Genomic DNA, 26579 nt, shown 5'->3' with positions numbered 1-26579 from the left:
CACTGAGCTGCACAATATTTTGGCAAGTTCTGATTGTGTACTGCATGTGACAAAAATGTCCAACATTTTTTAATGTGTCTGGCCCATGGGGTAAGGTGAAAGGATGTAAACCTTTGTATACAAATTAAAACATTTAAACCCAGCTATGTTTTGCCAAAACCTATATCAAGTCCAACAAAAGCATTTGGGAAAACGTGTTATTGTCTGATGAGACCATGGTTGAACTTTTTTGGCCAAAATTCCAAAAGGTATGTTTCATGCAATGGCAGCACTGCATATAGCCAAAAGAACACCATACCCACAGCAAAGTATGGTGGAGGTAACATTATGATTTGGGGCTGTTTATCAGCAGCTGGAACTAAGGCATTAGTCAAGGTGGAGGGAATTATAAACAGTTCCAAATATCAATCAATTTTGACACAAAACCATAAGGGGTCTCATAAAAACTGAAGACGAAGAGGAATTTTACCTTTCAGCACAACAATGACCATAAGCATACCTGAAAATCAACAAAAGAATGCCTTCACTGGAATGATATTAAAGTTTTGGAATGATCCAGCTAGAACCCAGACCTGAATCCAATTGAAAATCAGTGGATTGACTTAAAAAGGGTGCTATACCACAGGAGATGACTTCGCAATCTGACAGACTAGGAGCACTACTGGCAGGAAGAGTGGTCAAAAATTGTCAATTATAGATTTGCCATGCTGACAGACTAATACCCAAAAAGACTGCTATGATACATTAAAAGTGTACTTCAACAAAGTATTAAGTTTAAGGTGTGCATATTTATGTAGCCACATAGTTTTTAATTTTTCTTAGTATGACTTTTTCACATTGAAAAAAAAACTAGCATTTTAACTGGGGTGTGTAGACTTATTGTATCCACTTTATATATGCAAGCTTAGATCGGCAGACCCTTGGTCTTTGCAGGCATTGCGGCTCTTACGATGACCATGAAATACGACTCTATAAAGCCAACCTTACTGTTTGTGAATTTTGCCTTTCTGAATATAATCTTATGGAAAATGTGTTTTGCACTTTCTAATATGTAAGTATTACAGGTTTGTCTCCTTTTTGAATCATCCCTTGTTAGATAGTGCGGTCTGTTCTCTATCAGGCTCCTGTTCTCAAAATGGCCAGAGATGGATGATAATGTGACCAGACTGGACAATTAGCCTTCTCTTGTTGAAGAACACTGCACAAGAACTTTCCCATATGCAGTTTTTCTAACTGCCCATTATTGGCTGCAGTGGTCACCTGCTTTGTAGTTGTGATCCTTGACTTGCTATGCATTTTATATAAAACTCTCCATGCTGGCCATCTCTGGCATTGATTTCAACTGCAGTGTTAACATCCAGGCATGATCATCATATGACAGTGTAGCTGCATAGCATCCCAGCTCAATCTCTGGGCCACAGTGTCTGGGATTTATGGCACATCTAACATAGAAAAAATTCAAAAAAAACTCACACCACAAGATATGGTCTTCCCAAAACCCTATCTGATGACAAATGCACATATAGCAGGATGCAGCAGGCCTCCACTAATAAAGGCAAGGGGCTGCCATGAGTGTGCAGGCCTAGATACACCTCACATTACAAAGTGGATGTCCGGTTTGAAAATACCTTCTATGAGCATTTACCATGACCCACTAATAAAGACTGTCTCTCATTCTGGTGGTCCCAGGTCTTCTACATGGGTGGACAGTCATTTGAATGGTGGTGAAATAAACAAATCAAATTGATGCAAATTGAATTTTTGGAACATTTTTACAACTTTGTTGAACCTGACAGAATTTGAAAAATTTGAGATTCCCGTTACAAGAATCGGATAAAAAGCTATTGCCATTTTACATATTTCAGAATACTGGATCACATGACCTTCGGCAGGCTTCTCCATAATGTCTTGTAGCTGTCACATCACATATTATAGGAACACAGAGAAACACAATACAACAAATGTGAAAAAATACTCTGCTGTAAAAAAAAAATATTTTGACAGCAGAGTAATTTTTCACGTTTGTTGTATTGTGTTTCTCTGTGTTCCAGTCTCTTGGTGGTGTGAACACTGTCTTACCGACTTGTTCACTGTATGTGCATGGCCCATGCGTTTGTATTGTACATCACATATTATAGTATAGTAATCAAGAGGAATTCTCACAGCCTGTATAAAAGCAGATGCAGGAAATGCAGCAGCTATTTTGTGGTTAATCAGGATAGTCAAAGGACATCACAGCTTAGCCACAGAGATTAGAACAAAAAGCCATTAAACGCAAAATAAGCTATAAGGTTGTATTAAAATGTTGTCACCAAATTCAGCTTTTTGCAGAATTAGTTTTGTCTTGATTAATTGTGGCAAAAGGTTAATGCTATGTTTTCTAAAACTAATGAATGATCAGATGTTGCTTCCGCCGATCGCTACACAAGATTTTTTGAGTTTATAAAGGAGGTATTTATGAAACGACTATTTACCTGTATTAAAGCAATAATTATGTGTAAAAAGTCATTAGAGTAGAAACCTTCATCATGAGAAATAATAGAAGTTTATTTGGCATAGACGGGAACTTCTCTTCAAATTGAGCGTCAGCTCCGACTTATACCAGAATAGTTACTTTATGACAAGGTCTATTTGATTGGAACTAAAGTCTGTGTTCTTCAATATGTATAGACTTTGTGCAGTAGTAGAACCCATTTACCTTTCTCTTGGTAGCTGGTGGTTGGGATTGTGTCGACAGCGTAAGCTAAGGCCAAATAATTTTCGTGCTGTATGCTGCATCTTTTGTCGTTGTATTTCCAGTGAGCCCTGTAGTAGTTTATACCGATTCTGCAATTCCCAATCATTTCCCCAATGCTGGTGGATGGCTCCAATGCTCAAAAAGTGACTGTTGGGTAAGCGTCTCATGAAGGATTTAAACTCATCTGCGAAGGCATAAAAGAAGATACAGATAATATCGTAAACCAAATAAAGAAACAGAAAGGATATACAAAGTAAAGCTGTGACTTATGGAGACACAAATGACTTTGGAGAGCCATGAGGTATGAAAACGGCTGGAGGAAAAAGAAGCAAAGCTCTTTTATTGGCAATCATGCAATAATCAGCCAATAAGGAACGATATAGTTTAACATTTAAGGTGGAAAAGGCTCCTTGCTGGCACTAGACATGAATCCCTTATTACCCATATCAGACACAGTGGACCCTTAGGCTCTTCATATAATTCCACTGTCTGGTGCTATATTACAGAAATATTCTCCCCTAGAAGTAATACTTCAAATGAGGAATCCAGAGGAACACCGCACACTTGTTGTTGTCTATTCTGTGTAGAAGCTGTCAGAAAAGAGACTTCTATATAGAATTGGAGGCGTACATAAGAACGATAACACAATCACAACTAAAGTCATTAGATTTTGCTATTACAGTGAAAGAAAGTCCTATAATGTGATGATTAAACTTATGTTTGTAGATCGACATACTACAAATATTTTTTTTTTGTAAGTCCCAATTTTTTATTTTGCCAGAACTGTAGAAATAAAAACATGGACCACGCATCCAAAAACCATATGTTGATCTAAAAAATTTACAAAACTGAACATGAGGTTATTAGTTTAACATTCTGATCAAAATGTATTAAGCCAACTGCAACGTCACAGTGATCCTCTCAGTGGGTCCTATGGGCGCTGGGAGGCACCAGTTCACCCGCCCTGCTGGTCGCAGTGAGGGTGGTCGCACACGGCGCCGCACCTTTTAGGCCATGGACCCAATGAGAGGTTCACTGTGACGTGGCAGTGGGCTTAATACATTCTGATCACGATGTTAAACTAAGGACCTCATGTTCATTTTTGTGAAAATTTTGCTTAGCGGCAATCAACATAGAAATTTTGGATGTGGGGTCCAGGTCATTTTTTCAACAGTTATGACTTTTTTTTTTATTTTGTTTTCATATACTTAAATGTATAAATTGGATCTAATCTATATTATCTTCTTTTCTGAGTAATGAATTTCTTTTATTTTTTTTCCTAAAGACCACAAAATCGGACATTCCAATAAATAATATTTTTCACTTAGTCTAAACTTTCTTTTTCAACTATGTCTTTACACCCTGACAACGAAAGAGTGCCCAGCTTTGGTCTCCTAAGTAATACATAAAAAAGTAATACATGTATTTTAGTTTGTTTTTTGCTTAGTTTTTAGGGGATTGTTCCTTTCTTTTGTTTGCCCCAAGTTCAAACTTTTACTTTAAAGTCTATTTTATAGATGCTTGTCTGTTTTTCTCTATATTCGCCATTGTGGATGGAGTTTAGGCTTTCCAGCTATTTTTGCTTGATTCATTATTTTTTACTTGTCAATAAGTTGTAACATTTGTTAGAAACGTTCTCCAGTTTTCCACTGGAATCTTTGCATATTTGTTTCACATTTTGCACTATGAAGTTGAGACAGAAAAAAACACCCTTTTTGACTTGGCTCAAAATGTATTTACCATTTTGAAGAATTTGAAGCAAAAATTTTTTAGCAAATACCATTAGATTCAAAAAGTAAAAAAAAAGCATTAATGTTTAATCTGGATCCCAAGTCTTCTTCCTGTACATAAATGTGCATGCTGTTTATGCATTCCATTATTGTAGTTGCTTTTGCGGCTGCTGCCTGGCACTGATTTCTGTAATATCCAGTATATATTCTTCTACTGTCGATAATTTTCTTTCAGTGGCAGATTCGCCTAGTTGTTTCTTGCTCTGTACATAATTATGCAATTTCACATATTGACATCTGTCTGATGTTGAAGCACATTGCCTTTTATGTATTTATGAAATCTCTTAAAGGAACCTCTGACCTCTCTAATTCAATGAAGCTTTTTGCTTCTCGTTTTTTACTCTCTTACTTCTTAACTATATACTGTATGTAATTATGTAATTTCTTATCACATAATCAGGGATCTTACATGTACCACCTTATATGTATCTGCGCGAAACTGAAAGTGCCGCTCTTCTGTCTGATCCTTTTATCTAAATCCCTCTATAGAATATTATGAGCTTCTTCTGTGTTTCCCAGAATATTATAGTATTATATTCACAAATTTCACCCTCTAATCTAAACCTTTCCAACATATTAGCTCCAAACATCATTTCCAATGAGTTCTTTTGACGTGTGCAATTCTTCTATCATCACGGGAAGTTGGCAAAATGACTCACAAAGGATGGAAACCCAACTGTCATGGACCACATCTCTACAATCAATGACTCATTTCACTGATGTCTTTTCTACCTTTCAGGCAGCCGATGAAGGGATATTAACATCTAAGGGTAATGCACACAATGTGTTTGTAGAGTGGCACAAATGACTGAAGTTATTAAATATATATTAAACGATGCGGGAACATGCACATGAAGCCATTATTCTGTCAATCTGAACAGACTCACATCAATGTATATTATGCAACAGCAATGAAATTTCTCTACCGGGGTATTAAGATTTTAACATAATATCCATAAAATTGTGTTGTTGTTATATAGGGTATATCCTTCTGTTTTTAATTTAGGGCCTCTCAAACATGAGGACCCTTGACGCGGGTTGCGAGCTTGCTTATTTTTGCCAAAATATCGACCAATACCTCATGTATTTTTTACTTCATTTTTCATCTTTTTATTGCACATTTTTACATTTCTTTATGCAGGATGCAGCCAGGCCTGTTACTGTTGGTTGGGTGATTTGGGGTGTCTGTCATCAATAGGCTGTAAGCCAGACACTGCATTAAACGTATTTGTGTGAATGGCGTCCAATGCCAGCCTCAACTGTACATTTTTAATACTAGACCACCACCCCCTCCATGCATTGTTAGGTCTGTGAGTGGTTGCTCCAGCAGTATTTTGCATCTGTGCTGCCCCCGTCTTTATTTTGGGGTCTGCTAGTGGATTGGTAATCTGACCTAGTGTTAGTAAGGCTGTTTCTTTTCTGTGATTTTTTATAAGAAATTTAATCATCATTTTTTGACTACATTTTTACAATAATCCAGGTTTGCTGTTCTTGCCATAACAGTATTTCTTATCTGTGGACACTTTAGGGTTCCCCCCGTAGGTCTGTCTTTGCTGTATGTAGCCTATGCTTGCTCATTAAATAAATTAACAAAAAATAAAAACTATCACTTTAATCCCCTCCCGGCATGTAACGTATATGGACATCTCTCATTGGGCACAGGTCTATAGAAGAGGTTCAAGAGCAGAGCTCACTTTATATAGGGCAGGTGGCAGCTGTGTTACACAGCCGGCACCTGCCTCTGACCGCAGTGATCTGAGCTGATTTCAATTGTTGCTGTTCAATCACTAAATGCCTCTTTCTAGTCCATTATGGAGACCATCGTCCCTACTGCAGCTCATTTGCGGAGTGCTGATGGGTTGCCATTGCAGCTGGGAGCTTATTTACCCTTTTGCCAATTTTTTTTTTTTACTTCCATGAACCTTAGCCTCTGGGTTTAGTAGGAAATGGCAGGTCAGTGGTGCAATCTTGTAGGTTATTGTGATTTTTACACTAAACTGCAAGGCTAAAATATTCCAGTATATGTAAGCAATCAAGTGATCACGTGGTAAATTCTACTATGGCAGGCTAAACAATGGGTATTAACAATATTAAAGAAAAAACATAAAATCACCTCCCCACTCTATATCCTAAAATAACAGTGGCTCAGTGATTAGCACTGTACAGTGGGTAGCATTGTGACTCAGTGATTAGTACTGTTGCTTACAGTGCTGGGTTCTGGGATCAATTTTATTTCTGCACATTGTATGTAATGTACAGAGGCAAGAAAAAGCTCCTGTCCTTAACATAGGTAAAAACTTAAAGCTTTCAGCAGCTATTTCTTATTTTAAAGGTATGTTCACACTGCATCTTTTTTCACCAGTCAAAAATGATAATTTTTAAGTAAACATGCTTCAGGAATCTCTGCTTTTCTAAGGAATTTTTCCTTTTAGTCCTGAAGCATCTATTCGTTAAACCTTTTTTCCATCGTTTTTCCATTGTGTTTTTTTTTCCTGCCTTTTTTTCTTGCATTTTCCTGAACATCTTTGATATCCATAAACAAATTAGAAAAGCGTAGATAATATTTTTTAGGTGGAAACAATGAAAAAATGCATACAAAATAACTGATCGTATTTTAAAGTAGTGAGCGTCTTCCTCGTGAAAAACATCTGAAAGAAGTTACTTCTTTTAACCCCTTTACCACCAAAGAGGTATCCACCTATCCAGCTTGGGAAGCTCATACCTGGCTCTTACTGCCAGGAGTGGTGCCCGCACCGCTCCCAACAGTTTAACCCCCTAAATTCTGTGATCGGTATCAATTGCAACATTTAGCAGGTAGAGAAAGAGAGGGGGCTCTCTCCCCTCCATTCAGAGACCCCACAATGTCATCGCGAGGAGCCGATCGTTGCCATGATGACCCTACATCATCATGAAGACATCCGGGTCACCAGGGCTAGCAAGCTTGTTACATCATGTGCGATGCATGGTCTAACGAGATTGTATCAGTGCCACTCTGACATTTTATAAACCATTGCAATTCTCATGTAAGACAAAGCTTTATAACTGCGATCAAACTGCAAAAGGTCAAAGTCCCATAGAAAAACTAAATAAAAAAAAATATTTGTTTAAATTACTAAATAATTATAATATTATATATATATATATTAATAATAATCTTTATTTTTATATAGCGCTAACATATTCCGCAGCCCTTTACAATTTGCACACATTATCATCACTGTCCCCGATGGGGCTCACAATCTAAATATATTGTGAGGTAGCGCTGTTATTCAGATAGGGGACACTCGCTTGGCAGCCAATAAATCACATCCGGCACAGGTTTTCCATAAAGCAATAACAGTCCATGCAGTTTATTCAGGCATCATAAACCATGACCAGCAACATAAAGTTCATATAAACGGCATAGCGTCCATGACAGAGCTTCACTCTGTTAGCAATGTCCAATACACAGGCTTTTCAGCCTCACAATTATATCCCCTGTCAGGGTTTTACCTCGTGGCTGCTTCTACATGCTGCAGACATTCATTCCCTCTCCCTGGGAACTCTCAGGCACTTGCAGCCATTAAACGCTGTGTCCACACATGCTGTCAGGAAGACAGACATCTCTTTGCACAAGACCTTCCATATGGATCAATCGGGTCCCTGCATTCACCACCTGTGACCTACCCTGGCCACCATATATGGTCCGTAGCCATGCCCACCGGGTCACATGGCTATGACCTCATCACAGGTCCTTCACACACTCACAGTCTTTTATTATAGTGTACTTGTCACGTCGCCGTCAGACTCGGGGCCCGCTGTTCCGCCCTCAGCCACTAGGAGGCGATGGACTGTCACGCCGCCCTCGGGCTCGGGGCCTGCTGTCCAGGCCTCGGCCACCAGGAGACGCCGGACTGACATGTCGTCGATCTCGGGGCCTGCTGTTCCGCCCTCAACCACTAGGAGGCGCCGTGGCTCGCGCCCGAGTGAGGGCGGCAACAATGAAAGGGCTTCTGCGCAGGCGTCTACTGGACGCAGACTCCGCTCCTCTGTCAGTCATGAAGGGGCTGGTGCATCATCATCAGGTCTGGTCCTGGGGGCGGTCCTGATGACATCACCAGCCCGGGAGCCTGTGAGGGACGACCTGATCCCTCAAATACCTTGGGACTGGGCTTGCAAGCCGCCGGATATATTCTTGGTTCCCCTACGTGTTACTTGTGATTGCCTATCGTTAACTCCGACCTCAGCCTGAACTTCTGACTACTCTGTTGCCTGCCGTTTTTGTACCTTGCATTTCTCCTGATTACTGACGCTGACCTTGGCCTGGATTCCTGACCCCTCTACTACCTGATGATTTTGTACCTCCGCTACTCTCCCGGTTTTTGACCTCTGCCTGGACTCTCGACTCTGCCTCTGCCTGCCGTTTCTGTACCTCCGCTGCTCGCCTGGTTTCCGTCTCCATTTTTGGCTCCCTTCCTGCTGTTCTATTGCGACCGTTCTGCTCTGGCACTCTGCTCCTGTTCAGACAGCGCTTCCTGGGCTCTGCAGTAAATCCAGATCCCTGTATAGGGGTAAAGGGTGTCGGTGCTACTCGGGGCGCTGTCTGTCTGCAGCCCAGACCACAGACGGACGCGACATTATATCCGGCCCAAATAAAACTGTCTCTTGTGTGTGTATATATATATCACCCCTATATAAAGACAGTTTCGCTGAATTTTTTTTTTCCTTTCCTCTCTTGCCTGAGCTGATTGTTCGACTAAAACACCTGTTACTAAGCCTCAGTATACAGCCTGGAGGATCAGTCTCACCTTCCTGCTCGAGCATGCTGCAGTTAGGAGACCCCAGGGACAAAGCTGAACGTCAGAGATCCGTACCCCGGGAACATCAGCCTCTGAGCAGCTCTGGCTATGGTTGCGCAGAGGCTCAGGTATTGCCCGCAGATGCGGCCAAAGTTTTACTTCCTATTTCATTGTATGTTGGTCAGGATTCTCTGTGTTTAAAAGCCTATGTCAATAGCGGGTCAGAAGGGAATTTTATGGACTCTTTTGCTGCTAAAAAACTTGGTGTCCCACTACTGAAACTTAATATTCCAATTAAAACCACGGCTATTAATGGCACATCCATTATTCAGGAGGGGGTTAAATTTGTTACTGCTAAGATAACTATGTCAGTAGGAGCACTACATACTGAGCTTATTTCCTTTTTTGTGTTGGACAATCTATCTTCTGCAGTCATTTTGGGAATGCCGTGGCTACGTCAACATAACCCTGTCATTGACTGGCACCTGGGTGATGTGGTGCGCTGGAGTTCGCAATGCCAGGATAATTGCATGTCTGTAGCAGTAAATCAAACCAAGCTAAAAAAACACCCCTTCATACCGTTTGCTCTCAGGGATTATGGAGATGTCTTTTCCGTTATAGAGTCTGAGAAACTACCGCCCCACAGAGAGTATGATTGTCCTATAAACCTAATTCCAGATGCCCGTCTTCCAAAAGGGAGAATATTTAATCTCTCTGGTCCAGAGCGTCAGGCCATGAATGAGTACATAGCGGATAGCTTAAGAAAGGGGTTCATTAGACCATCTATTTCACCAGTTGGAGCTGGGTTCTTCTTTGTAGAGAAGAAAGATGGTGGTCTCAGACCCTGCATTGACTACCGGGAATTAAACGCAATCACTATAAAGAACCAGTACCCGCTTCCACTCATCCCTGATCTTTTTAATCAGCTAATTGGAGCCCGTTGGTTTACTAAACTTGACCTCAGGGGGGCATACAATCTAATCCGCATAAGAGACGGCGATGAGTGGAAGACAGCGTTTAATACACCTCTTGGTCACTTTGAGTACCTAGTAATGCCTTTCGGACTCAGCAATGCTCCTGCAGTGTTTCAGCACTTTGTTAACGATATTTTCAGGGACATCTGTGGTGTGTATGTCGTTGTGTACTTGGATGACATTTTGATTTACTCCACTGACCCTGTGACACATGCTCAACACGTCCGTTCAGTACTGCAGAGACTGCGGGAGAACTCCTTGTTTGCTAAGTTGGAGAAATGTATCTTTTTCGCTGAGGAGGTACAATTTTTGGGGTACATGGTCTCAGGCAGGGGGTTCCGCATGGATCCTGCCAAGATCCAACCTATTAAGGCGTGGGTGCAACCCAAATCGCTGAAAGCATTGCAGCGATTTTTGGGATTTGCCAATTACTACCGTAAGTTTATCAGGAGTTTTTCTGAGATTGCCAAGCCACTCACGGATCTAACCCGAAAGGGGGCGGACGTGACCAACTGGAATCCCGAGGCCATTCATGCATTTTCTATGTTAAAAGAATGCTTTGTGGCCAACCCGGTTTTAGTACAACCTGACTTAGACCGCCCATTTATTGTGGAGGTGGATGCCTCCGAAGTCGGAGAGGGAGCAGTGCTATCGCAAGGCACAGCAGCCCTCACTCAGCTGCGCCCATGTGCTTTTTTTTCCCGAAAGTTCTCTGCCACAGAGAAGAACTATGATATTGGGAATCGGGAATTACTAGCAATCAAATGGGCCTTCGAGGAATGGCGTCACTTTCTCGAAGGCGCCAAACACAAGGTCACCGTCATTACAGACCACAAAAACCTGACCTACCTGGAGTCAGCTAAAAGACTGAATTCCAGGCAGGCCAGGTGGGCCTTGTTCTTTTCAAGGTTCAATTTTTTAATCACCTTTCGCCCTGGCACGAAAAATGTGAGGGCCGATGCCCTCTCTCGCAGTTTTTGCCCCACACAAGCCGAAGACTGTGAACCCGTTCCGATATTAGCCAATGGGATCGTCGTGTCGGCAGTTTCCTTGGACCTTCTGGAGGAGATCCGTAGGTCTCCAGAACGAGCTCCTGACACTACACCCCCCAAAAAATTGTTTGTTCCGAATTCCTTTCGCCTTCAAGTTCTTAAAGAGTCACATGACTCTGTTCTGGCAGGTCATCCTGGGCTCAACAATACCACCAGGTTGGTAACTAGGAACTTTTGGTGGCCGACGGTGGTCAAGGACTGTAAGAACTATGTTTCAGCATGTGAAGTCTGTGCCCGCGCCAAATCCACCCATAATCGCCCTGCTGGCTGGCTTCAGTCCTTGCCCACCCCTGAGAGTCCATGGACCCACATCTCCATGGACTTCATCACAGACCTGCCGACCTCAGATGGGAAAACATGTATCTGGGTGGTGGTAGACAGGTTCAGCAAACAGTGCCATTTTATTCCCCTGTCTGGCTTACCTAACTCCGAAACCTTGAGCAAATTGTTCCTTGTGCACATTGTACGTCTTCATGGTGTTCCGTCAAATATTGTGTCCGACAGAGGTACCCAGTTCGTCTCAAAATTCTGGAGGGCGTTCTGTAAACGCATCGGTGTTGAGTTATCCTTCTCCTCGGCCTACCACCCCGAAACCAATGGGCAAACCGAACGTGCTAATCAAGCTCTGGAGCAATACCTCCGTTGTTACGTGTCAGGACACCAGTCCGACTGGGTAGAACATCTGCCATTGGCTGAGTTTGCCTTAAATAATCGCTACCAGGACTCCATTAAAACTACCCCTTTTTTTGTAACCTTGGATTGCATCCGCGCTTTGGGTCGTTCTCGGCTAGGATGTCGGAGCTCCCTGGGGTAGAGAAAAACATACATCACTTGAAAACAATATGGTCTGAAGTAAATACAAATTTGAAAGGGGCTCAAGTTAGACTGGCTTCAGCTGCAAACAAACGACGGTCCAAGGGGCCACACTTGGGGGTTGGGGACAAGGTTTGGCTTTCGACTAAAAACATCAAACTGAAAGTACCGTCTGCCAAACTGGGTCCCAGATTTATCGGCCCATATGAAATTATAGAAGTGGTTAACCCGGTAGCCTTCCGTTTGAAACTTCCGCAGTCATTTAAATTACCTAACGTGTTCCACAAGTCTCTCCTCAAACTGTATCGCTCCCCAATTCACCCTGTCCAGTCCCCTCCTCCTCCTGTTTTGGTCGGAGGGTCCTTGGAGTATGAAGTCCAGGGTATCCTTGACTCCCGCCTTGTGAGAGACTCCATACAGTATCTTATACACTGGAAGGGCTACGGCCCGGAGGAGAGGTCCTGGGTCCCCGCAAGGAACATCCATGCCAAGGCATTAATTAGGAGATTTCATCTCCTGCACCCTGACAAACCAGGTTTTGAGGGTCCGGAGGCTCCTCCTGGAGAGGGGGGTATTGTCACGTCGCCGTCAGACTCGGGGCCCGCTGTTCCGCCCTCAGCCACTAGGAGGCGACGGACTGTCATGCCGCCCTCGGGCTCGGGGCCTGCTGTCCAGGCCTCGGCCACCAGGAGACGCCGGACTGACATGTCGTCGTCGATCTCGGGGCCTGCTGTTCCGCCCTCAACCACTAGGAGGCGCCGTGGCTCGCGCCCGAGTGAGGGCGGCAACAATGAAAGGGCTTCTGCGCAGGCGTCTACTGGACGCAGACTCCGCTCCTCTGTCAGTCATGAAGGGGCTGGTGCATCATCATCAGGTCTGGTCCTGGGGGCGGTCCTGATGACATCACCAGCCCGGGAGCCTGTGAGGGACGACCTGATCCCTCAAATACCTTGGGACTGGGCTTGCAAGCCGCCGGATATATTCTTGGTTCCCCTACGTGTTACTTGTGATTGCCTATCGTTAACTCCGACCTCAGCCTGAACTTCTGACTACTCTGTTGCCTGCCGTTTTTGTACCTTGCATTTCTCCTGATTACTGACGCTGACCTTGGCCTGGATTCCTGACCCCTCTACTACCTGATGATTTTGTACCTCCGCTACTCTCCCGGTTTTTGACCTCTGCCTGGACTCTCGACTCTGCCTCTGCCTGCCGTTTCTGTACCTCCGCTGCTCGCCTGGTTTCCGTCTCCATTTTTGGCTCCCTTCCTGCTGTTCTATTGCGACCGTTCTGCTCTGGCACTCTGCTCCTGTTCAGACAGCGCTTCCTGGGCTCTGCAGTAAATCCAGATCCCTGTATAGGGGTAAAGGGTGTCGGTGCTACTCGGGGCGCTGTCTGTCTGCAGCCCAGACCGCAGACGGACGCGACAGTACTAAACACACCCCCTGGGTGGGTTTGTAGGTAACTAGGCCTGTCCGTCTCCCTAGTTACCTGGAGACTTCTCCCTGACACATTGCCACAGCACCTCAGCCGTATCACTGCTGCTCAACACACGCATCAGTCTCCATCTCAAGGCCACCCACCTTGATACACATTATGATCATTCAGCATCCTACACCTATCAGTACAATAGAAATGCTTATACGCCTGTCCTGGGACACGCGCACAGCGCCCCCTAACTGACACAGTGGTCACTACACCACTATATATATATATATATATATAATATATATATACAGTATATATATATATACACATACATACAGTGGGTACGGAAAGTATTCCGACCTCTTTAAATTTTTCACTCTTTGTTTCATTGCAGCCATTTGGTAAATTCAAAAAGTTCTTTTTTTTCCATTAACCCCTTTACCCCCAAGGGTGGTGTGCATGTTAATGACCGGGCAAATTTTTACAATTCTGACCACTGTCCCTTTATGAGGTAATAACTCTGGAACGCTTCCATGGATCCCGGTGATTCTGACACTGTTTTCTCGTGACATATTGTACTTCATGTTAGTGGTAAAATTTCATTGATATGACTTGCATTTATTTGTGGAAAAAAACGGAAATTTGGTGAAAATTTCACAATTTTCCAACTTTGAATTTTTATGCCCTTAAATCACTGAGATATGGCACACAAAAATCTTAATAAGTAACATTTCCCACATGTTTACTTTACATCGGCAAAATTTTGGAACCAAATTTTTTTTATTTTAAGAAGTTATAAGGGTTAAAAGTTGACCAGCGATTTCTCATTTTTACAACACCATTTCTTTTTAGGGACCACATCACAACTGAAGTCAATTTAAAGGAGTCTATATGATAGAAAATACCCCAAAGTGATACTATTCTAAAAACTGCACCCCTCTAGGTGCTCAAAACCACATTCAAGAAGTTTATTAACCCTTCAGGTACTTCACAGGAATTTTTTGAATGTTTAAAAAAAATGAACATTTAACTTTTTTCACAAAAAAATTACTTCAGGTCCAATTTTTTTTATTTCACCAAGGGTAACAGGAGAACTTGGATGGCAAATGTTAATGCACAATTTGTCCTGAGTACGCTGATACCTGATATGTGGGGGAAACCACTGTTTCGGCGCATGGCAGAGCTCGGAAGGGAAGGAGTGATGTTTGACTTTTTCAACGCAAAATTGGCTGGAATTGAGATCGGACGCCATATCGCATTTGGAGAACCACTGTTGTGCCTAAACAGTGGAAACTCCCCACAAGTGACCCCATTTTGGAAACTATACCCCCAAGGAACTTATCTAGATATGTGGTGAGAACTTTGAACCCACAAGGGCTTCATGGAAGTTTATCACTACACCTGTGGATAAATTCCCAGAGGGGTATAATTTCCAAAATGGGATAACTAGATGGAGAGATTCTGCTGTTTTAAATTAAGCAAAAAATTATGGTAACATTTTTACCCATTTGCCCTTTTGAAAATCTGGGGCTAAAACAAAATTTTTGTAGTAAAAATGTACTGTACATACTCGTGTATAAGCCGAGATTTTCAGCACATTTTTTTGGGCTGAAAATCCCCCTCTCGGCTTATACGTGAGTCATGTACCGGGGGAGCGGGGATGTCAGAGATCATACTCACCTCTCCTGGCACTTCTCTGCAGCTTCTGCTTCTTCCTCTGCCGTCTGCTTCCTGCATTCAGCGGTCACCTGGTACCGCTCATTAAACTCATGAATATGTGCATATTTATGAGTTTAATGAGCGGTACCACTTGACCATCTGAATGCAGGAAGCAGACGGCAGAGGAGAAGCAGAGGCTGCAGAGAAGTGCCAGGAGAGGTGAGTATGACGGGGGCAGAGTAATATTCACCTGTCCCCATTCCAAGCCGTGCACCGCTGTGTCTCCGGGTCCTCCTGCTTTGATGGCAGAGGGCGCGATGATGTAGTCAGTGTGCGCTCTCTGCTGTCACTGCAGAGAGCCAGGAGACAGAGTGGTGGATTGCAATGGAACAGGGACAGGTGAATATCGCCAGTGCCGGGGGCTCAGGACACCGTCACCTGGCCTCCCAGTGACGGAGAGGTGAGTATGTCATTTTTATTATTGCAGCAGCAGCAAATAAGGAGTATATATGGAACACCTTATGGGGCAGCATTAACCCTTGTGCAGCAGCATATGAGGGTTATTTATGGGGCAGCATTAACCCTTGTGCAGCAGCATATGGGGGGTATTTATGGGGCAGCATTAACCCTTGTGCAGCAGCATATGGGGGTATTTATAGGGCAGCATTAACCCTTGTGCAGCAGCATATGGGGGGTATTTATGGGGCAGCATTAACCCTTGTTCAGCAGCATATGGGGGTATTTATGGGGCAGCATTAACCCTTGTGCAGCAGCATATGGGGGTATTTATAGGGCAGCATTAACCCTTGTGCAGCAGCATATGGGGGGTATTTATGGGGCAGCATTAACCCTTGTGCAGCAGCATATGGGGGTATTTATAGGGCAGCATTAACCCTTGTGCAGCAGCATATGGGGGGTATTTATGGAGCACCTTATGCGGCAGCATTAACCCTTGTGTAGCAGCATATGGGGGGTATTTATGGAGCATTTTTATGGAGCAGTATTAACCCTTGTGCACAGCATATTATGGGGGGGTATTTATGGAGCATCTTATGGGGCAGCATTAACTCTTGTGCAGCAGAATATGGGGAGTATTTATAGAGCATTTTCTTGGGCCAGCATTAACCTTTGTGCAGCAGCATATGGTGGGTTTTATCTATGGAGCATCTTCTTGGACCACCATTTAACCCTAGGCTTATACGCGAGTCAATAAGTTTTCCCAGTTTTTTGTGGCAAAATTAGGGGGGTCGGCTTATACACGGGTCGGCTTATACGAGTATATACGGTAAAAAAAAAAATTCACTGCCCAATGGTATAAAATTATGCAACACATCAGTGGTGTCAATATGAACAATGCACTCTTTGATGAATTTTGTGCAATTTGTAAATCGGGGTCACTTATGGGGGGTTGTGCTGTTCTGGCACCCCAGGGGCTCTGCCAGTGTTACATGGCACCTGCAAACCATAACAGTAGTTTTTTATTTTCACAGCTCAACTTTATAAAATTCTGTGAAGCACCTGGGGGTTCAAGATCTAGATACATTCCTTCAGGGGTCTAGTTTCCAAAATGGTGTCACTTGTGGGGATGTTTCCACTGTTTAGGCACATCAGGGGCTCTCCAAAACACAACATGGAGTCAGCTAATGATTCCAGCAAGTTTTGCTTTCAAAAAGTTATATGGCCCTTACATGTGCCCAAACAGTAATTTTCCTCCACCTATTGGGTATCAGAGTACTGTGGATAAATTGCAAAACAAATTTTATGGTGCATTTTCTCCTGTCACTATTGTGAAATTGCAAAATTTGGGCCTAAAAGAACATTTATGTGGGAAATTAAATAAAATGCAATAAAAGCCAATCAAAACATTGTATGTACCCCAAAATGTTATCATTGAAAACATTTACATAATCAGGATGTAAAAAATAATCCTTTCACATAGCCCCAGATTTAAAAAAAAAAAAAATTCAAACATTTTGGGTCTTGGAAAATGGCAACAACTCAACCTGCAAAAAATAAACTCTCATAGATGGAAAAATGAAAAAGTTATAGTGTTTGGAAAAGGAGAGGAAAAAAACCGAAAATAAAAAAATGGAAAATGGCCACGGCGTGAAGGGGTTAACAATGTAGAAATTACTTTTTTAAATTTTAAATGTATATATATATATATATTTATGTATAGTTTATGAGTTGGACTCCATGGAGTTATGTCTACCTTTAACCTTACAATCTATGACACTCTAAAAACAAGGTTTCAAATGTACTGAATTGTCGCTGTGGTTAAGGAAGCATACAGTGTTCAGTGTAAAACAATGTTGCCATCTGAGTGCCTCAATGACAGCATGAATATATGGATGCAATTGAGAAAAATAATTGCAATATCCTGCCTTCACGTAAAATGTAAGATTGTTTCATTGACATTCTGCCATTTCACTTGGCAAACTATCTCATTTTCCCTGAATTCTCTTCCCTGTGGGATTATATTTATCAAACCCAGCAAATCTTCGGAAGAAGCAAGGATTCCATTATAGCATGGAAGGATAATTATCTCTATTTATGTTTGGATTACACACCACTTGCTTACAACTGTTGTCCTTTCTATCTTAGAATTGTTATAAACTGAGCTCTTCTAAATTGTATCTAAAATGTAGACATAATTGGTGACGGGTAGATTTAAAAGCACAGTTTGACTTCATGTATGAACGGCACAAGACAATAGCTCAATTAATAGTCGTATACTAGATGTTACGTGTACATACTGTATATATGTGTTTTAGATGAATGCACTTTTTCAGATACTTTTATAATGGCGATTTTTGTTAATTTCTGTATGCATGCATTACTGTATGAAACTGTTCTTGTAGGAACGCTCGGCAAGATGGTGCACCACCACATAATGGGTGTCAGGTCCGAGCATTCCGACATGAACAGTTTCCTGGAAAGTGGATTGGTCGTCGTGGGCCAGTTGAATGGCCACCAAGGTCTCCCGATCTGACCCCCTTAGACATTTATCTTTGGGGTCATCTGAAGGCAATTGTCTATGCTGTGAAGATACGAGATGTGCAGCATCTGAAACAACGGATACTGGAAGCCTGTGCTAGCATTTCTTCTGCGGTGTTACTATCAGTGTGTCAAGAGCGGGAGGAGGGTTGCATTGACAATCCAACACAATGGGCAGCACTTTTAACAAATTTTATAAGTGGTCATAAACTTCTAAATAACTCATGAAAGAATAATGTTACGTAAAATCCAAGCACACTATTGTTTTTCTTGTGAATTTCTCAATAAGTTTGATGTGTCACATGACCCTCTTTCCAGTGAAAAAAATAAAGTTGGATCCACATTGGCCGACTTCAAAATGGCCGCCATGGTCACCACCCATCTTGAAAAGTTTCCCCCTCCAATATACTAATGCGCCACAAGCAGGAAGTTGATATCACAAACCATTCCCATTTTATTTAAGTGTATCCATAAAAATGGCCCACCCTGTATGTGTTATCTGTGTGTGTTGTGTTAAAGTTTTGCACGGTATTCCTATACAGCTGTCCGCTGCCTCCTGCTTGGAAGAGCTGACAGGGATAAACCTATCACAAGTAAGAGGTAAAGAGATAGACTGAAGCTCCATTACATAGGATACACCAAGACTCTGTAGAAAACAGTAGTTCTATGTCACTGATCTAAAATTGCTGCCCTTAGATAGGACATATAGCAACCAGGAAAAACTGTGATGGTGCTAAAAACTTTTTTTCTGATAAATCTTTTTGCTTCTTTAAATCCCATATTAGGTCAGCATTTTAAGACTCTTGAGTTTTTCTATTTATTACTCTTGTTTTTTCAGGTTGGTATTGCAACCACAAACATTAAATTAGACATAGAATCTTAGAGTTCAGTAGAAAGCATTGTTCTGGCATATTGTGGCCATGTAAAGTTTTCTGAAAGTGATTTTTTTATGTTATAGTTCTTTTTTTGTATGGGTTAAACCAAAGCAAAATGTCATTTCTGCTGCTTGTCAGCACAAAGAGGAGAAAAATTCTCTGCGCTTTATTATTTACTCTCTGGCCGAAATATCCATTGCAGATTTCAACAGAGCCTAAGCCCAATAAAGCAATATTTTTATGTAAGTTTTCACAGTCAAATAACTTTAATCAAATGTTCATGAACCATGGTTGGAGGATTTTCATCATCTAAACGGACCAAGACATAATTTTACGAACGATGGTTATTTAAAAAAAAAAGAATAAGTACATTAAGGGGCAGATCATATTCACACTGTACAGTTACAATTGCACATAAAATCTAATTAATGCTGTGTAAGAATCTCTGGGAAGAAAAAAATGCAATCTGTTGGCAAGTTACGTCAGAAAATTCATTCAATAAGGATAATGAGCAATATAAAGAAATTATTTCTGGAACCTTATTTGATTTTAGTTAGAGAACAATCAGAGCCTCGATACAATTAGGGGAAACCATGTGTTAAAATAGATTATATTATTTCTAGAATGAAGCTTATTTTAACACATCTCTGCTTCAGTAAGCAGTAGAAAAAATATTCACGACTTCATTCTACTATACAAAATACTTTGTAAACCAAAGATGTTTGATATTCTGTATATCTGCATCCTATTTATCCAATATGTGTCACGATTAGGGATGACTGAGTACTGTAGTATTCGGACTCGCTGTACTCGTTACTAGAGTTGAGCGAAACGGGTCGAAAAATTTCAAAAGTCGCCGACTTTTGCAAAGTCGGGTTTCATGAAACGAAACCCGACCCTAGGATGAGGTCGGCCACGAGGTCGGCGACTTACGCGCCAAAGTCGCGTTTCAAAAGTTTGTTTTGCGCTCTTTTTCAGCCAATCAGGATCCACGGACACTGTGGGCAACGTGATGACATAGGCACGGGTCACCACCATCTTTCAAAAGGGCATGCAAGTGATTGGCTTGCTTTGGTGGGCGTCACAGGGGGTATAAAAGGGCGTGCACGCCGACCGCCATCTTACTTCTGCCGATCTTAGCATAGGGAGAGGTTGCTGCTGATTCTGTACGGAGAGCGTTAGGCAGGGAAGAAGAAAAAAAAACTGCTTCTGCTGCTAGCGATTGTGCCTGTACAACACACCAGTCACTGTGTGTGCAGTGCAAGGGGAGGCTATATTGTGGTGTATCAGTGGTGTTGGTTGTTGGGCTGCCTTCTAAGGCTTCCTGACCGCTGCATTGCTGTTTACCCACTGCTCTGCAAACTGCTTTTTTAAAAGCAATCCAATCTCCCTTATCCTCTAGTCACTTTTGTCACAGCTGTGCCATCGAGCCTGTGACATAGCGCTCAGATATTCAGTGGGCCTCACACCATCCACAAGTGTCCAGTGTCCACTAGTGTGTGCAGAAATTCAAAATCTCCCCTGTCCTATAGAAACCTTGTACCTTGTTTTACATTACTATATAGTTTGTTGGATTTTGTCTACATTTCTACAAAAAATGAGGAAGTCTGGTGGAAGAGGCCGTGGAATTGGGCGGGGGTTGGCAGCTGGTAATGATGGTGTTGGTGGTGGATCTGATGGTAGTGGCAGGAGCAAAATAGGACCGAATGCAGGAGGTGTTGAGCCTGCGTCATCGTCTGGCTCCATAAGGCTTCGAAGGCTTAGTTTTCTAGGAGTTGGCAAACCGCTTTTAACCCTCCGTCAGGCGCAATAGATCTGACAGGCACACAGTAATTAGTTTCACTTCTCTCTCCTTGCCCACTTATCAGAAAACCCCACCCCTCCTAGTTATCTCCTGACTCTACAGGCTCTGTGAAACCTGATATCACAGTGACTCAGCAGACCTTCTAGTGAGCAGATATCAACACTTTGGCTTCTCAGGCACATTGCGCCTGATTTCAACACAAATTGAAAGGTTAGTATTTTCTTTTTTTATTCATCACGATTGTGTATTTAGCTTGTTTTATGAAGGATTAATGCTAAGTTAGTGTACATAAGTACTGTTTTCTTAGACAAAAGGAGGGTGGCTTCTAAGGCACATTGCGCCCTAACACATACTCTTTCTCTCTTGCTTCAGATTTTCTGCTGCAATGGCCAGAAAACAGTATGATTCATCTAAACCCCTTCATTTAGAAGAAATGAAGATTTTTTTGTTAGAAGATGATGAGGAAGAACCAGCAGTAACTGAGGATTTAGAGGAATCTAGTGACATTTCATCTGAAGATGAGGTAGCAGAATGTAACACTGATTCTGGAACAGAGCAGGATGGTGATGACACTGATACAGAGGAAACAGACACAGATCTAGCTTATTATTTGGGCAAAGATAAAAATACAAAGGACGTCCCAAGGACATTCCAGAACAAACACCGACTCTACCACCTTCTAAAAGACGCAGTTGTACTACCTGCTCATTTTGTATCTGGTTTCAGAAGGCTTTCTAAATATGACTGCAAAATATGTAAAGAATCAATCTGCCTTTCCCATGCAACTTTCGTCTGCCAGCCTTGCTTTTCTAAGTGTACCTGTGCTGCTTCTGCTGCAATTGAAACCACTGAAGATGAGTAGAAAATAATTAAGTAACATCTAAGTGCAATATCCTTAAAGTTTTTTTCCATAATTTTATATTTAAGCAATAGTTAAGTAAAGGTAACTGGAGCCTATTTGGCGGTACTACCGAAAAGTGGTACTTTTAGTTTTAATAAGTTTATGGTTAATAAATGTTTTTTTTTGCATCTGATTTGGTGTAATCTCTTTTAATACATTCCTATGAAGGTCACTGACTACTTCTATAGTCCTGAAATTGAAATATGTAGCTACTATAGGTGGTTTTCTGACCTGTGCTTGTCAGGCACATTGCGCATGAACTGAGGAGAATCTATATTGCGCCTGACAGAGGGTTAAAGCCAGAGCATCAGGAAAAAGTTTTGTCTTACATTGCTGACTCAGCCTCCAGCTCTATCGCCTCCTCTTCTTCAGTTGTAAAAAGTAAAAGCACTGAGTCGTCATTGGAGGCTCATGTTCATGAACCACACCTTTCCTTGTGTCCTTCACCCCAACCAAGATTGAAGGATGACGCAGGCCATACTACTGATTACTCCATGGAGCTGTTTTCACATACCATGTCTGGATTATCAAGTGAAATGGTGAATTACCCAGGCCAAGATGAATCTGACATGGAGTGCACTGATGCACAGCCGCTGATGGATGATTCTGCTGGTACATTCACTCAGAGCACTACATTGTCCTCGCAGTGTACAGAGCCAGATTCTGACCCTGATGAGACTCAGGTGCCCCTTCCCGCACACTATACCACCATACACGGTGACACAGAGGAAGGTGCACATGACATTGAAGAGGAGGTGATGGATGACCCAGTTGTTGACCCAGATTGGCATCCATTGGGGGAAGAGGGTGCTGCTTCCAATAGCTCAGATGAGGAGCATCCACAGCAGACATTGACATCGCATCAGCTGTTATCTGGCAGGTCTGGAGCACTCCAAAGACAGGTTCCAAAAATCAAAAGAGTTGCTGGACAGCTTGTCCAGAGGGTCAAAAGATCACAGCGTGCTAGGCCGCAAAATGTCTGCCAAAGTAGGAAGAGTGCAGTGTGGCACTTTTTTGAACAAAATCCTCATGATCAGGCCAAGGTTATCTGTAAGAAGTGCGCAAAGACCTTTAGCCGAGGGAAAAATCTGAAAAATTTGAATACCAGTTGCATGCTTAGACATTTACCCACCATGCACTTGCAAGCGTGGACACAACACCAAACCTCATGTGCAACTGGTCACAACGAAGGTCGTCAGCAACGTTACATTGTTTCCCCCACTGTAAGGCCACCGGGTAGCATAGCAGCAAATGTTGAGGTGTCGTTGCAAGGCCACAGCAGTCAGGGAATCCCACTGTTATATCAACGAAAGACTGATTCTAGGCCATCAGAAAGAACACCAACTCCATCACCATCATCAACCCTCTCTCAGTCCGCCCTGTCCACCGCTACTTCCACCATATGCAGCTCTCAAGTCCAGCTCACCCTCCCAGACACTATGAGTAGGTCAAGAAAGTACTCAGTCTCTCATCCGCGTACACTGGGTTTGAACGCCCACATTGCCAAACTAATCTCGTTTGAGATGATGCCCTTTCGGTTGGTGGAAAGCGCAGCTTTCCGCGAACTCATGGCCTATGCAGTACCACGCTATGACCTACCCAGTCACCACTTCTTCTCTCGCAAAGCCATCCCAGCCCTCCACCATCATGTGAAAGACCGCATTGTCCATGCACTCAAGCAGTCAGTGAGCGGAAAGGTGCACCTCACAACTGATGCATGGTCCAGTCGGCATGGCCAGGGCCGTTACGTGTCCATCACTGCGCACTGGGTTAATGTGGTGGATGCAGGGTCCACAGGGGACAGCGGTGGTGGGACAGTGCTGCCTAGCCCACGGTATAGGAAACAGTTGGCTGTAGGCGTTCGACCCTCCTCCTCCAGAAGCGAAAGCTCGTCCACAGAGCGCAGTTGTACAAGCACTCCATCTGCAGCTGCCACTGTTGCACATGAGGTGTCCCCCTATCGAGCAGCTAGTGGAAAGCGTCAGCAGGCTGTGTTGCAGATGATGTGTTTGGGCGACAGACACACCGCCGAGGTGCTGGCCGAGTACTTGAAGCGACAAACTGACTCATGGCTGGGCAGTGTACATCTTGAGGCAGGCAAGGTAGTTAGTGATAACGGCCGTAATTTGTGGCAGCCATAGCCCTTTCAAAACTCAGCCACATACCTTGCTTGGCTCACACCTTGAACCTGGTGGTGCAGTGCTTCCTCAAAAATTATCCAGAGTTAACAGCCCTGCTCCAGAAAGTGCGAAGACTGTTCGCGCACATCCGCCGGTCGCCTGTACACTCCGTTCGTATGCAGAAGCTGCAGCGATTGCTCCACCTTCCCAACCACCGCCTCATTATCGACATTGCAACAAGGTGGAACTCCACCCTGCACATGGTGGAGCGGCTGTGCGAGCAGAGGCAGGCCATAATGCATTTGTGGGAGGATACACGGCCAGGCACTTTGAGAGCAGACATGGAGTTGACAGGTGTGCAGTGGTCGAAGCTGAAACACCTCTGTAAAGTCCTTCAGTGTTTTGAGGAATGCACACGGCTGGTAAGCGCAGACGACGCCATCCTAAGCATGAGCATCCCACTTATGCGTCTGCTCATGCAAACTTTGACGCACCTTAAGGAGCAGGCTTCTGCAGCCAATGTTGATGAGGAGGAAGAGGAGGAGGGAATCCTTGATGACATTCAGCCATTGTCTGCTCAGGGACCTCACCTGGACGAGTTGGAGGAAGAAGAGGAGGAGGAGGATGATGGGGATGATTACTTAGGGGAGGAGGATGCATCTCGTGGGGCACATGAAAATGTTGGCGTGCCAAGGTCTGGTACAGGGTTTGTGCGTGACTGGAGGGATGTGGATTTGCCAGAAAGTGCTCCTCCACCCAGCACTCGCAGTGCATCATTGACACCGGGAACATTGGCCCACATGTCAGATTATGCCTTGCAGATCCTAAAAAGGGCCCCCCGCATTGCCAAAATGACGAACGATGACGACTACTGGTTGGCCAGCATCCTGGATCCACGCTATAAAGGCAAATTACAAAACATCATGCCACAGGACAACCTTGACCTAATATTGGCTAATAAACAAGCAACTCTGGTAAATCGGTTGCTTGAGGCATTCCCAGGACAAAGCAGCGGTGATGGTTCTCACACGAGCCGTACGGGCCAGGGGCAGCTTGGCAGAGGTGTTCGTGGTGCACACAGCAGAAGTGGCGTTGGAGACAGGGGTTTCATGACAATGTTGTGGACTGATTTTTCAAGTACCGCTCACACAACTGGTAATACTGCATCGATGGAAAGTGACAGGAGACAGCAGTTGTCAACTATGGTTACAAACTACTTTTCCTCCCATATCGATGTTCTACCACACAGGTCATTCCCCTTTGACTATTGGGCTGCTAAACTGGACACCTGGCCTGAATTGGCACAATATGCCTTACAGGAGCTCGCTTGCCCAGCTGCAAGTGTGCTATCGGAAAGAGTCTTCAGTGCAGCTGGATCAATCCTGACAGAAAAAAGGACCCGTCTGTCAACCCAAAATGTGGATGATCTAACCTTCATTAAAATGAACCACGCATGGGTTTCCAAGGATTTTGTCCCACCTTCCCCTGATGACACATAGGGTGACAGAAAAATGGCTTGCTTTGGTCCACCTCTTCCTGGGACTTCACCTATTTCACCTTTTGCATCAGCTGAATGTCCAACATCAACATATGCCACTTTCTAAAACTCCCTAACTGTGCTGCCTCCCCCCTCCCATGGCCGGGGTCACCACCTAGCGCACGACACCGTGCGAGTGCCGTTGCCCTGGACAGGTGGGTAGGCCGACTCTTGGGCGCGGGCACTGGCACAGGGTCCCTCATAGTGCAATCAAGTGTCTCTGACGGTGGTGGTGCACACCCGCCGTCAGACACACCGCCGTACTATGAGGGGCCCAGTGCCAGTACCGACGCCCACGAGTGGGCCCCCCTTGCTTGGGCAGGGCCCCAGCATTTGCAAGCTTTACCTCTCCCTGCTCCTCCGCTGTGTAGTCTGGGCCGTCAAATCCATACTGTGCCTGACACCGTCTGAGCCTGCCTCCTGATGTATAGACATATATTTTGATTGTGTACGCTATCCATACATGTTATCCGGGGATACGGTACCCTTTCTAACCTTTGTGCAATCACGTGCAATCCATACTGGGCCTAGCACCGTCTGTGCCTGCCTCCTGATGTATAGACATATATTTTGAATGTGTACGCTATCCATACATGTTATCCGGGGATACGGTACCCTTTCTAACCTTTGTGCAATCACGTGCAATCCATACTATGCCTAACACCGTCTGAGCCTGCCTCCTGATGTATAGACATATATTTTGAATGTGTACGCTATCCATACATGTTATCCGGAGATACGGTACCCTTTCTAACCTTTGTGCAATCACGTGCAATCCATACTGTGCCTGACACCGTCTGAGCCTGCCTCCTGATGTATAGACATATATTTTGAATGTGTACGCTATCCATACATGTTATCCGGGGATACGGTACCCTTTCTAACCTTTGTGCAATCACGTGCAATCCATACTGGGCCTAGCACCGTCTGTGCCTGCCTCCTGATGTATAGACATATATTTTGAATGTGTACGCTATCCATACATGTTATCCGGGGATACGGTACCCTTTCTAACCTTTGTGCAATCACGTGCAATCCATACTATGCCTAACACCGTCTGAGCCTGCCTCCTGATGTATAGACATATATTTTGAATGTGTACGCTATCCATACATGT

General features: G+C 43.6%; 1 protein-coding gene across 2 annotated transcripts in view; it reads right to left on the bottom strand.

The window, feature by feature from the left end:
• Positions 1-26579, bottom strand: part of BRINP1 (BMP/retinoic acid inducible neural specific 1) — a 371033-nt gene that overhangs the window by 17174 nt on the left and 327280 nt on the right. For both annotated transcript variants that reach the window (XM_073573121.1, XM_073573122.1), the window contains one exon: positions 2699-2921. In XM_073573121.1, the coding sequence (XP_073429222.1) occupies positions 2699-2921 (223 nt within the window). The remainder of the gene's footprint in view (positions 1-2698; positions 2922-26579) is intronic.

The sequence above is a fragment of the Dendrobates tinctorius genome, unplaced genomic scaffold, assembly GCF_039654945.1.
Source record: "Dendrobates tinctorius isolate UK_male_01 unplaced genomic scaffold, ASM3965494v1 ptg000034l, whole genome shotgun sequence".
NCBI classification, from domain to species: domain Eukaryota; kingdom Metazoa; phylum Chordata; class Amphibia; order Anura; family Dendrobatidae; genus Dendrobates; species Dendrobates tinctorius.
This window is presented reverse-complemented; position numbering and strand designations above follow the sequence as displayed.